General features: G+C 43.8%; 1 protein-coding gene across 1 annotated transcript in view; it reads right to left on the bottom strand.

The window, feature by feature from the left end:
• The window catches only part of LOXL1 (lysyl oxidase like 1), a 35,859-nt gene that overhangs the window by 2,871 nt on the left and 19,056 nt on the right, over positions 1-13,932 (bottom strand). Inside the window, exons 3-6 of the mRNA XM_068272583.1 lie at positions 12,494-12,631; positions 9,420-9,576; positions 9,181-9,276; positions 4,860-4,975 (exon numbers count right to left, since the gene is read on the bottom strand). Of these exons, the coding sequence (XP_068128684.1) occupies positions 4,860-4,975; positions 9,181-9,276; positions 9,420-9,576; positions 12,494-12,631 (507 nt within the window). The remainder of the gene's footprint in view (positions 1-4,859; positions 4,976-9,180; positions 9,277-9,419; positions 9,577-12,493; positions 12,632-13,932) is intronic.

Consider the following 13,932-nt stretch of genomic DNA (forward strand, 5'->3'; position numbering starts at 1 on the left):
TGCCCATAATTATTCATACCCCTGGCAAATTTTGACTTAAAGTTACTTTTATTTAACCAGCAAGTAATTTTTTTACATAAGTGTCTCCCAAAGGATAATAAGAAGATGTACAAGAGGCATTATGGTGGATAAAAAAAACATTTCTCAGCTTTTATTTACATTTGAGCAAAAAGTGTCCAGTTCAAAATTATTCATACCCTTCTCAATAATCAATAGAAAAGCCTTTATTGGCTATTACAGCAATCAAACGGTTCCTATAATTGCAGACCAGCTTTTTGCATGTCTCCACAGGTATTTTTGCCCATTTATCTTTAGCAATGAGCTCCAAATCTTTCAGGTTGGAGGGTCTTTTGGCCATCACCCTGATCTTTAGCTCCCTCCACAGATTTTCAATTTGATTTAAGTCAGGACTCTGGCTGGGCACTCCAAAACATCAATGTTGTTGTCTGCTAACCATTTCTTCACCACTTGCTGTGTGTTTTGGGTCATAGTCATGCTGGTGCCCACGGCCAAGTTTCTCTGCAGACTGCCTGATGTTGTCGTTGAGAATCCTCATGTATTTCTCTTTTTTCATGGTTCCGTTTACTGTAATTAGATTCCCTGGTCCACTGGCTGAAAAACACCCTCAAAGCATTAGTTATCCACCAACATGTTTGACAGTGGGGATGGTGTTCTTTGGGTTGAAGTCTTCTCCTTTTTTACTCCAAATGAAGGAAACATCATTGTGACCAAACAATTACATTTTTGCTTCATCTGACCATAACACAGAAGACCAGAAGTCTTCTTCTTTATCCAGATGAGTATTTGCAAAGGCCAAGCGAGCTTTTGTGTGGCTTGTCTGGAAAAGTGGCGTCCTTCTTGGTCTGCATCCATGGAACCCAGCAGTGTGCAGTGTGGATTGTCCTTGAGACATTGCCTCCAGCAGAGCCCAGATTCACCACGATGGCCTTGGTGGTGACCCTTGGATTCTTTTCCACCTCTCTCACTATCCTCCTGGCCAGCACAGGTGTCACTTTTGGTTTCCGACCACATCTTCTGAGAGTTTCTACAGTATTTAACATCTTGCATTTTTTAATAATACCTTGCACTGTAGCCACTGGCAGGGCTGTGGAGTCGGTCCAAAAATCCACCGACTCCGACTCCTCAGTTTAGGATTCCACCGACTCCGACTCCGACTCCACGACTCCGACTCCTCTAATTTGCATATTACAATTTTGTTGATTAAAAGTATGTAACATGAAATTCGTCTCTTAACTGCCAACGCTTAGGAATTTTACAAGACAACTGAAGTGAGAAGGATATGTAGACTACTATATTTATTCTCTTTAGACTAAAACTAGTCCTTGGTAAGAGTACTTGTAAAAGGTACAAACCGGAACAAAGAACATCTATCAGGCCCTAGGCAATGTAAGTGTGGGTACACGTAAGAATGATGTGCAGGTACTCTGCAGGGGAATGAGGAGATTGTAAACAGACAACACCTCTGTGTTCAATGTGCATAGCATTCTCAGTGGATTCCCTGCAGCTCTGTGGGGAGTGCATATGTAGAGTATAGTACTACTGTGTAACAAAGTAAACCTGAGACAGATGAAATTCAAGTTTTATACATACCTGGGGCTTCCTCCAGCCGCCTTCAGGATAATCAGTCCCTCATTGTCCTCCACCACCTGGATCTTCTGCTATGAGTCCAGGTACTTGAGCCAGTCAGGCGTAGTGCGCATGCACACACTCCGCCGCCAGGAGCATACTACACCTGTGCAGCACTATTGCGCAGGTGCAGAATGTTCCTGGCTGTGGGAGCGGCATGCGGCCGGACAGCACTGACTGGCTGAATTACCAGGACTCATAGCAGAAGATCCGGGTGGTGGAGGACAGTGAGGGACTAATTAGCCTGAAGGGGGCTGGAGGAAGCCCCAGGTATGTATAAAACTTTACTTTTCAACCGTCTCAGTTACCCTTTAATTTGTAGTCACCAAACCAAATTTTAATAACATATCACATTATTTGATTTCATCAGCAAAGGGAGTGCATACATTTGCATAAATCAGCATCAATGCAGAATTATTTCCATCTCGTTGACCATCTCTATTAGTGACACGGCTACACATCAGGCTTTATTCTTACAGCATAGATGTTATTCAGTATATATAAGAGATTCCTGTGTACACATCATATATACAGTCACAATCAGATATGTATATCTGACCTTAAAAATACGGGGACTGCTTTATTGAAGCAGCACAAGTAACTAATTTTGATTGGTTTATTTCATTTTTGTGGACTAAACACAGCTATTCCTGTATATATACATTATTTTTAATGACTATTATCCGAGAAATAGAACATTTTATCATATTTTCTATTTTAATTACAGTTACAAATTCATTAGGAGTCGGAGTCGGAGTCGGTGCATTTTTTCCCGACTCCGACTCCAGGCACCCAAAATTGCCCGACTCCACGACTCCGACTCCACGACTCCGACTCCACAGCCCTGGCCACTGGAACATGAAAACATTTAGAAATGGCCTTGTAGCCCTTTCCTGACTTGTAAGCAGCCACAATGCGCAGCTGCAGGTCCTCACTGAGTTCCTTTGTCTTAGCCAGTTCACTGTTCACAAACCAACTGCAGAGAGCTGCTGTTTTTCACCTGTTGAGTTGCTTAAAACACTAATTACAACAGAGAAAGAACATGTGTGCATCAACCAAGTGAACCTGACAAATCTGGCTTTGCAAATTTGGCCAATTGGCTAATCACGAGACATTGCTCATGCAAATAAGCATTTGCTTTCGCATGCCTAAATATGCAGGGTCAAAAACCAAAAACCGCAAAACAATCGCCCTGCGGGAATTAGTTCATGCTATACAGCACTATCCAGGGGCGCCACGAGGAGGCTTCCCATTGCCCCCATACAACCGGGGGGCCGCGGGGGTCCCAGGCACTCTCACCGCCTGGAACCCACACAGCGGCACCCCGGAGGTGGAGGCTGGGGGGTGCAGGCGATCTCCCCAGCGTGACCAGCGCCGGGAAGAGCCGCCCGCACACACCTCCCAAGATTAAAAACAGGCACTTACCTCAACGTCCATTGCGTTCTGCTGTATGCGCATAGCCTGGGCGCGACACATAAGGGGCGGACAGGCGTAAATAGCCTGCTCCAGGGCTCTCACCTCCAAAAACAAGCCACTCACTACCTGCCCTCAGAAGAAAGAAATGCAATGCTAATTACAACAGAGAAAGAACATGTGTGCATCAACCAAGTGAACCTGACAAATCTGGCTTTGCAAATTTGGCCAATTGGCTAATCACGAGACATTGCTCATGCAAATAAGCATTTGCTTTCGCATGCCTAAATATGCAGGGTCAAAAACCAAAAACCGCAAAACAATCGCCCTGCGGGAATTAGTTCATGCTATACAGCACTATCCAGGGGCGCCACGAGGAGGCTTCCCATTGCCCCCATACAACCGGGGGGCCGCGGGGGTCCCAGGCACTCTCACCGCCTGGAACCCACACAGCGGGCTTAAAACAACCTTTCCCAATTAATCAAGGTAATTAGGATGCTTTAGAACAGCTTGGGCTATTTGGGATGGTATAGAACTTTGGATTTTCCCACAGACTGTGACAGTTTGTGAAGGGTATGAATAATTTTGGACTAGCCACTTTTTGCTCAAATGTAAATAAAAGCTGAGTTTTTTTTTCCACAATAATGCCTCTTGTACATTGTCTTAGTATCTTTTGGGCGACATCCATGTAATTTCCATGTAATTTCCCGTCAAAAAATTACTTGCTGGTTAAATAAAAGTAACTTAAAGTAAAAATTTGCGAGGGGTATGAATAATTATGGGCAGCACTGTATTTATGAATGTAAAGCCTGCATTACCTAACCTGACACCTTGAAAATACAGTATTTGATGAAAACACTTGGTACAAAACAAACAAAAAAAGCTCATAGAGACAGGGAGCCCAATCTGGCGTAGTATGTCCCTGATCAAGTGTTAGAGATAAAGAAGTAGATGATGATATACTCACACATATTGGTTGCTTAACCTCCCTGGCGGTAAGCCCGTGCTGAGCACGGGCTAGGCCGCCGGGAGGCACCGCTCAGGCCCCGCTGGGCCGATTTGCATAATCTTTTTTTTGCTGCACGCAGCTAGCACTTTGCTAGCTGCGTGCAGTGCCCGATCGCCGCCGCTACCCGCCGATTTAAAAACGTATTTGCTGCCCCCTGGCGGATTTTGACAAACCGCCAGGAGGGTTAATCAGGCAACCACTTTAATCAGCATATGGGGAAGTACCATCCCCACTCGCCCTTGGTTTTCAAGGTGGCAGGTGGTCCCCCCAAAAAAGAACCTTATGTGTGCAACATAAAATTCAAAACACTAAGAATACAAAAACAACTGGAGGTGCCTGACAAGGATAAAAATGACTAAAAACAATAAAACAAATTAAATAGGAAGAGAAGTATGGGCTTACCTTCCCAATGATTCGCTGAATGCGATTTTAAACATTTCATTTACAACATTTCACGTTAATTACAACGCGTTTCACAACCTAAAGCCGCTTCCTTAGGTCAAGATCAGTGCTGAAATAGTGATATTCCGTGAGCTCTAAGTGCCTAATATCAGAGGCTCAAAGAGTAGCACTGTTTTTTAGCACTTATCTTTACCTGAGAAAGTGGATACAGGCAGACATGTAATGTGACTTTTTTAAATGAAAGTAACCAATTTGGACAAGTTATGTAGTGAAAAGAGACAGCAAAACTAGACAGGCTGAAACACACCAACACACAAAAAAGATGGATACTTAAGGTCTCGTGTTTTGGTGTTACTGTAAGCTGATAAGAACAAAAAAATACCCTTACTGTGTGATACGGCAGTTTGTGGCTGAAACATATCGTCCTGTATAGTGGATATTGCAGCGCACTACATTATTGGTAAAATCGGACTCCAGTACTAGATATTTGGGATTCACAACAACCTACAAGACAAAATTAGAGATTGACCAAGTTGAGAAAAATTATTGCAATTTCAGACCATACAATATTGTAACTTTTTACAGGAGAACTTTGATGGCCCAGTACCACTTTTTATGCACTTCATTCCATTGATCTCTCCAACTAAAAACTTGTGTCCATTCCCAATTCATCTCTCTGGGTAGTCTGCTCTGTCCTCCAGAACCAGATACAAAAAAGATGGGCTGTCCAGAGCAAATGTCAAAGCAATGTTAATTTATTGTAGCATCCAGTATCGACGCGTAGAAAACATTGAAGTCAGAAGGCTTTAAAGGGACTCAGAGCAGTGCAGAAACTATGGAAAGATGCATATCATTTTAAAGCTCTCTTTCTCCTCTTTCCAATGATATATAAACCGCCGCCCTACGCCTTTTAGTTTTCGCTATTTTCGCGATTGAAATTGCCGCGGCCACGATTTCAATCACAAAAATAAAGAAAACTAAAAGGTGTAGTGCAACGATTTAGGTGTCGCCAGAAAGAGGAAAAAGAGAGCTTTAAAATGATATCCATCTTTCCATAGTTACTTTGTATTACACAGGCCGACTTTTTCTGCTGAATGGAGCTGCTGACACTGGGGAAAGTGTCGTCCTGTGTAATACAAGTAACTATGGAAAGATGGATGTCATTTTAAAGCTCTCTTTCTCCTCTTTCTGGCGACACCTAAATCGTCGCTCTACGCCTTTTAGTTTTCTTTATTTTCGTGACTGAAATCGCGGTCGCTGCAATTTCAATCGCGAAAATAGCGAAAACTAAAAGGCGTAGGGCAGCTGTTTATATATCATTGGACAGAGGAGAAAGAGAGCTTTAAAATGATATGCATCTTTCCATAGTTTCTGCACTGCTCGGAGTCCCTTTAATGATGATTATAGTTTAAGGCGATTTTTCGGATTATGTTTCACTGTATGCTTTGATACAGCTGCTTTTCTCATACCTGTCATTCAAGTGTGTGCCTGCCCTTTCCTGGCTTGGAAGTAGGTGTGTTTTATATAGCTGTGGTATGTTCCTTCAGAGTTAGGGCACCAGACGAAGGGGTAACAACCCATGACATTGTGCTCTGTCTTGCACTGTAAATTGTATGCATACGTGAAATATGGGCTCCAGTGAAACTCAGGTGCAAGGAAACTGCTGATAGTAGCATAACAGTACATTTACCAATATTTTACTATAACGCTACCCTCAAACAGAGGCCTCTGCCCCAACATATAACTCTTAACTATCCCCCTCACACAAGCACCCTTCTTGACACCTAACTCTTAACACCAACCCCCCCCCCACACACACACACACACACACCCCACACAAACACCCATCCAACAATTAACCTACAAATACACTGTAACGATGGGTGTCAACACGCAGAGAGAATCTGATTACTGGTGATCTGCAGAATCACCCGCAATGCAGATATAGACCAGATTATGGATGATCTGCAGTATCACCAATAATTCGGGTATGTCTAACCTCTGGACACCAGTATAATGTGAGTGTTTGGTGTAACAGTACAACTCTGAGCATAGACCACTAGGGACCCCGGTGGCCTGAGTGACTTGAGGAATACTCCCCTGACTGTGGGGAATATTCCTGTAGCCTGTGGACTCCCTAGGAGAGGGACCCAGGCTGGGTTGCAGGAAGCCCTGCTGCTAATATGAACAGACTTGCCCCAACTAGGTGTGAGGGCCTATTCTCTATGCCCTGGAATCAGGCTAAGGCAAATACACATACAATACAATCTTAGCTCTGGGTGTGAGGTCTGTGATTACAACACCCTAGAACTAGCCTACCGAATACCCTAGTCTTGGGTGTGAGGTCCGTGATCACAACACCCTGGAACTAGTCTAGAGAATAACATAGAATTGACACAGTATCCTAGTCTTGGGTGTGAGGTCCGTAGTCACAACACCCTGGAACTGGTCTAAAGTATAACATAGAACTGACACAGTATCCTAGTCTTGGGTGTGAGGTCTGTAGTCACAACACCCTGGAACTGGTCGAAAGCATAACATAGAACTGACACAGTATCCTAGTCTTGGGTGTGAGGTCCGTAGTCACAACACCCTGGAACTGGTCTAAAGCATAACAGTAAAGCCACAAGAGTAATCTAGCTCAGTGTGAATCCCCCGGTCCACCTGGCTCTTAACACACTGTAGGATCTGACTGTGGTCTGTGTGCCAACACATAAGCTTTCGCAACGGCAGACAACGTGAGACTGAAGTACAAGCAGCTATATAGTGCAGCGCAGATCAGCGCCGCCCAGTCCCCTTCAGCCAACCACCGTTCGTTCTGGGATCAGCTGACCAGTAGAGTCAGCTGACCCCTTTCTGCTTCCCATAAAGTTTCTGCCTCTTGGCGCGTGCGCGTGTATTCCTCAGCCTATGTGCACAGGAAAGCTGAACCACATCAGACACATGTCGCCGTGCAGAAACCGCCGGGCTGAACGCGGAACTAGCCGCCGCGCGTCAGAGCACGCGGCGGCTTTTCCGCAATCCTTCACATACACCCTTCCTGACGCCTAAACCTTAAACCTCGCCCCGCACAAACACCCTTCCTTATGCTTAATCCTTAACCCTCCCACCCACACAAACCCCCTTCCTGACGCTTAACCCCAAACCCTCTCCTCCGCATAAACACCCTTCGTGGCACCTAACCCTTAACCCTCCCTCCCACCCACACAAACCCCCTTCCTAAAGCCTAATCCTCAATGCTAAATATCTGCCACAGCAAGGTCACAAAAACTGAAAAAAGCGCACAAAAATGTAAAATATCGATTTTCCAATTTGGCACCTGCTTGCCGATTATTTCTATGCAAGTCAATGTTTGTGCCCCATTTGTCCCATAGCTGCATGCACCTGATTGATCTGATACCGTAATGTATACAATGTGATTGCTACATATGCTACAATAAATTAACATTGTTCTGTTACAGTTGAGGCCATGAATATTTCTGCATTGGATTTTTTTCTGAAGGGAGGTGTGTGATGGTTGCCATTCTGGCATGGTTAGCTCTTGTGTATATGTATACAGAGACTTTACCTGGGCCCTACAGGACTGTGTGTGCTTCTGAATTGCTCAAGGGCCAAATACAGAGCCATACTACAATTTCATCTTGTCCAGCAGCTTCAATCATGGTCTATTCTTCCTACCTCCAAACACCTCAATCCATTCTTCATCCACTACACACATGGTTGTCACCACCCCTCTCTTAGCATCTCATATGCTGCATCTACTGTACAATAGAGCTGGGGGAACATTTATGATCACTGATCTTAATTTAACAAGGATAGCTATTTGACTTTGTGGTCAAGTTAATTAAAACAGATGTGAAACTATTCCAAATCACGTCTATCTCCATGCTGAGGCTTATGGTTCCACAATGGTCCCATAGAACTATAAGTGACAGCTACAAGTGTACAAATCAACAATTAATTTAGAAGACAGCAGTAATTGTTTTTGGCCTCCAGTAAGACAATGCCTTCTACCTAATTTACTTTCTTTTATTTATTGTGTATTTACATAGTGCTGACATTTTCTGCAGTGCTACAAATCTATAACAACAATAAACACCTGTGCCTTTCAATTGCTAATGCAGCTTCCAGGTGTGCAGAGATTCACGTGTCAAGTGACTTCCCCTCTCAGCCCACTAACCAATCCTCTCCGACTATGACTAAAACTTTAAATTAAATAACTTAGAGATGTCAGAAGAGTTACAAATATGTGCTTCATGAAGTTCTGCAGCCTGTGAAGGATGCTGAAGCTTGCCACAGCTATACAGCAGAAAGATAAACAAGCAGAAGGTACAGTTCAGACTGTGACAGACTGAAGCTGGTGGAGTAGCTGGGAAGAAAGTCCAAGAAGAGGAAAATAGATAAGCAAAGAAAAGTCACAGAAGAGTTCCCACTGGAGACAAATGAAAAGGAGAAGCTGAAGACATTGGAGGGGAGATCCCATTGCCTGCACTCAGAGAGGAGTACACAGGTGGCACTGCTGTGTGTCACAGGGGCCATACATGCAATGCGCTGTACGCAATGTGAAGTCAGAAAATGCATAGATTGCTGAACATTACCAGTGATGAGACAGAGAGAATGACAATCCTCTAAACAATGCTTGTGCTACCATGTCTCTATCACTTACTCACAGGAAGACAAACATCAGGGATCTTTTTTAATTGACTTACCTTAAGAATATAGTTTCCTGGCTTCACTTCTGTTATATCAATCCACTGACAGTCAATGTCTGCATTGTATGTGTCGTAACAGCCAGGACTTAGACCCTAAATGAGGGACATTGATTTTCATTGTGTGTAAAATGAAAAAAGCAAGTAAAGGAAAAGGACACAGACTTTGATAGGCAATAAAATAAATTGGAATCAGCACAGCATACATATTGTGCATGCATAACAGCAAACAAACCCACCTGAGTGTGTGAGGTGCATGCATATCTCTTGAGGTTCCCAAAGTCACAAGTGGTATCCTCTAAACAAAAACTAGCCTTATGCCCCTCTGCTACTTTTCTTCCTGTTGTGGCATCCAGCAAGTCATAATGACTGAATTCATCCATGCTGTGATAGTGTCTGTCATTAAAAGCATATGTGTTAACAATGGCAATACTCTTATAATTGTATTTTTAGCAGAAGAAGCAACTAAAAGTATACTTGAATGTATATGAACAATTTCCAGGTGTAAAACTGCCCTACTGTCATGAGATTTAGAAGGTTGCAGTAGGAGGGACTCAGCAATATAGCCTCTCTCCCCACAATGAGTGTGCATCGACCTCTGTGACTTTGGTATAGCCGAGACATTAGGATGACCTAATGGGGAAGCTGGGCCTGTATGTTCTTCCACTACCCAGTCACATAAGAATCACCAGGGATCAATAGTAAGGTTTTTTACATAGATTGCCAGGGACTGCTAAATAAGCCTACAAAGAAGGCAGATTTGTTTGGTGCTTGATTTTATGCAAATATGCTCTGTTTGCCTCTAAAACACCCTAAATTCTGTATAGAAAACTTGGGTTGTCCATTGGGTGATGCAGCCTAAACTATTATCTGGTAGCCGGTGTTACATACCAAGTAAAGTGGTCACCATTGCTACATGGTATCAGTCAGTGTGAGCTTGGATACATGGAAGGGGATGTATATATGCAAATTCTGGGACACCCAAGTTTCCAGATTTTGCATATTAAAGACATAGTGACCACAGCAATAACAGCAAGGAACATTGGGCTTGCTTTATCAAGCTGCACTGCTTCTTATAGCTGGCCACTAACGGTCCAATTTCTAGCGAAAAATCGTTCAAGCGATCAGAAATTCTGATCGGACGAAAAATCGTTCACTACACCATCAACTAACCAATCATTGCTTCCTATCTATCACGACCACCAAGAAAATCCAAATTTTCGTTCGACAAAAATTCATTCGGGCGACATTTTTTTCACTCGTTCATAATCGATTGTGTCCACCAATTGAGATTATTTACAACCAATCCGATCAGAATTTCTGATCGCTCGAACGATTTTTCGCTAGAAATTGGACCGTTAGTGGCCAGCTTTAGATAGAAGCTTGTCTTAACAATAGTTACAATGTATAGGAAGGCACACTCCTGTCTAAGGAAGGCACGCTCCTTGCATAGCACTGAGCACTGCTATGTAAGGCATGCATTCATGCCTTCACAATAAGGTGCGCTGCTTTAGCAGTGCAGCTTGATGAATCAAGCCCATTGGGCTTGATTCAGTAAGCTGCACTGTTAAGCAGCACACCTTAATGTGAAGGAGCAGCCGCTAATGAATGCCTTACATAGCAGCACTCACTGCAATGTAAGGACCGTGCCTACCTTAGATAGGAGCGTGCCTTCCTTAGGAGCATGCCTTCCTTAGATAGGAGCATGCCTTCCTATGCGTAGGAAGCCATGCTCCTATCTAAGGAAGGCACGCTCCTATCTAAGGAAGGCACGCTTCTATCCAAGGAAGGCACGCTCCTATCTAAGGAAGGCACGCTCCTATCTAAGGAAGGCACACTCCAATCTAAGTAAGGCACGCTCCTAAGGAAGGCACATTCCTTACATAGCAGCGAGTGCTGCTATGTAAGGCATGCATTAGCGGCTGCTACTTCACATTAAAGAGGAACTCCAGTCTAAACAAACATACTGTCATTAAGTTACATTAGTTATGTTAATTAAAATAGATAGGTAATATAATCTCTTACCCACACTGTTTTAAAAGAACAGGCAAATGTTTGATTTCATGATGGCAGCCATCTTTTTGGTTGAAAGGAGGTGACAGGGAGCATGAGACACAGTTCCAACTGTCCTGTGTCCTGAGCACCTCTCCCAGTTGCTAGGCAACATGAATAACAACATAGGAAATCCCATCATGCTCTGCACAGCATCAGGGAAAAAAAGCCCGGGCTTTTTTTTCTTTGATGGGTGGAGCTTAGCTAAAAATGCAGCTAAAAATGATGCTTTGGTAAGAAAAACAAAGTTCTGATGCTGTGAAACTTAAAGAAACACCAAGCCTTTTCAGTTCTGCTGAGTAGAGTTTTAGTCTGGAGGTTCACTTTAAGGTGCACTGCTTTAGCAGTGCAGCTTAATGAATCAAGCCTATTGTATAGTGGGTATACACAAGAACCAAACCTAAAGCTTTTAAAATATAAATGTTATAGCTTTGCACGCACAGAATATATTCCAGTATCTACTCAGTGCAACATCTAAGGCAAGAGAAACATTTTATAGCAACAGTTCAGAAAAAATAAAGAATCATCTCCTTGTATAAGTACTTTGAATCCTTTTGCTTTTAAGAAACTTTGTAGCGAGGGGAATACAAAAGCAGCTTGTTGGACTTGATGGACGATTTTTTGTTTTCAACCAAACTAACTATATATTTATTACCTTTACACAATGCCAATTGTGTGACTTCCCTGCTGGTGCTCAGCCACCACTTCTTTTAGCCACTGCCCACTGATATGTAATAAGTATGCAGATCAGGTGCTCAGACACTGCTGACCACACTGCCTGCATGCTTGTTTCAGAGGTGGGATTTTCTGTAGACACCACTTAGAAAACTACAATCAGAGATCAGCAGGACAGCCAGTAAATTGGCACTACTTTAAAGAAAATAAATATGGCAGCCTCCATATCCCTCTTACCACAGAATCACTTTAGTTACAGCTTGAGTCTTTTAGGACCCCTGTCTGCCACCTTTCAGAGATGGATTAAGAAGTAAGGGGGCCCCCTTGTGTTCTTTTTGGTAAGCTGAAGTGGAGAGAGGTCAGAGAACGTGGCAGGTGGTATCTTTGCAACCCAGTAGGCCCCAAGCACCTGTCTAGGTTGCCTGGTGGATGATCCTGCTCTGCCACCTTTGCACATCAAAACTGTGCAATATTTGCCCACTCCTCTTTACAGAATAGTTTTGTACCTGAATATTTTCTCTTTTGAAATCTCTCATGACTGAGATCTATTAAACAAGCGACACAACCACTAAATTACAGTACTTACTGATGGCAGCTGTGCCAATCCCATGCCTGCCTTGGACGTGTTGGCAAGAAGTCAGCCGTTCCTTGATTCTTCACTCTCTGTGGGAATCGAAGAAGAACCCTCACATCATAATCAGTAGTGTCTGCTGCATATGCGGAGCTGTGAACACAGAATACAAAGAGCAGAAAAAATGACTTTTTCCTCTGCATAAAGTAATAGTAGACCTTGTATTTTAGCTTTGGCATTTTTAATGATATTGACTTGCCAGTCCACATAAACAATGAAAAACAAAAGCTCATATCAGCTTTCAGCAAGCCCTGTTGGATTCATTAGTCTGCATGACTAGACTTTTGTGTGGGTTATCAATTATACAACCCAAATACGAATGCAATAATTCGTAAACAGAATGCAATGATTTGTAAACAGAATGCAATAAGGCCCGGTTCACATTAGCGTTTTCCAACGGAACCGGCCGTACTCTTCCGTGGTCCGTTCCGGTGAGCGGACGAAAAAATGCTGCAGGACCCAATTTTTCGGGCCGTTTTGCTCAGCGGAACTGACACTGGAGGTTTTGCAGCTACATAGTAACAAATAGAAAACTGACAGTTTACAGCACACTGGCTGTAAAAACTGACAGTTTTTCCTGATCCTTATGGCCGGATCCTTACGGCCGGCTCCGCAGAAAATGTGAACCGGGCCTAATTCGTAAACAGAATGCAATGATTCACACTGAGTTAAATCCTACATTTTATTCAAAATCATTGAAAGACAACATGTCAAATGTAGGAACATGAACTGTTTCATGAGTAACATAGGCTCATTTTGAATTTGATGCCAGCCACACATTTCTAAAAAATTGGAAGGATTTTGTCATGCTTAACCAGCTGAGCGGTCTGGACGAGCTCAGCTCGTCCAACACCGCCAGCGGCTGCCGCTCAGGCCCTGCTGGGCCGATTTTAATGAAATAAAAAGCAGCACACGCAGCCGGCACTTTGCCAGCCGCGTGTGCTGCCTGATCGCCGCCGCTCTGCGGCGATTCGCCGCGAGCAGCGGCGAAAGAGGGTCCCCCCAGCCGCCTGAGCCCAGCGTAGCCGGAACAAAAAGTTCCGGCCAGCGCTAAGGGCTGGATCGGAGGCGGCTGACGTCAGGACGTCGGCTGACGTCGATGACGTCACTCCGCTCGTCGCTATGGCGACGATATAAGCAAAACAAGGAAGGCCGCTCATTGCGGCCTTCCTTGTTTATTCTGGGCGCCGGAGGCGATCGGAAGATCGCCTCCGGAGCGCCCTCTAGTGGGCTTTCATGCAGCCAACTTTCAGTTGGCTGCATGAAATAGTTTTTTTTTTATTTAAAAAAAACCCTCCCGCAGCCACCCTGGCGATTTAATCAGAACGCCAGGGTGGTTAAAAAAATGAATGGAAAGTCCACTGGTGCATTTAGCTGGGGGTTACTGATGTCTA

This window comes from Hyperolius riggenbachi, chromosome 3, assembly GCF_040937935.1.
Source record: "Hyperolius riggenbachi isolate aHypRig1 chromosome 3, aHypRig1.pri, whole genome shotgun sequence".
NCBI classification, from domain to species: Eukaryota; Metazoa; Chordata; class Amphibia; order Anura; family Hyperoliidae; genus Hyperolius; species Hyperolius riggenbachi.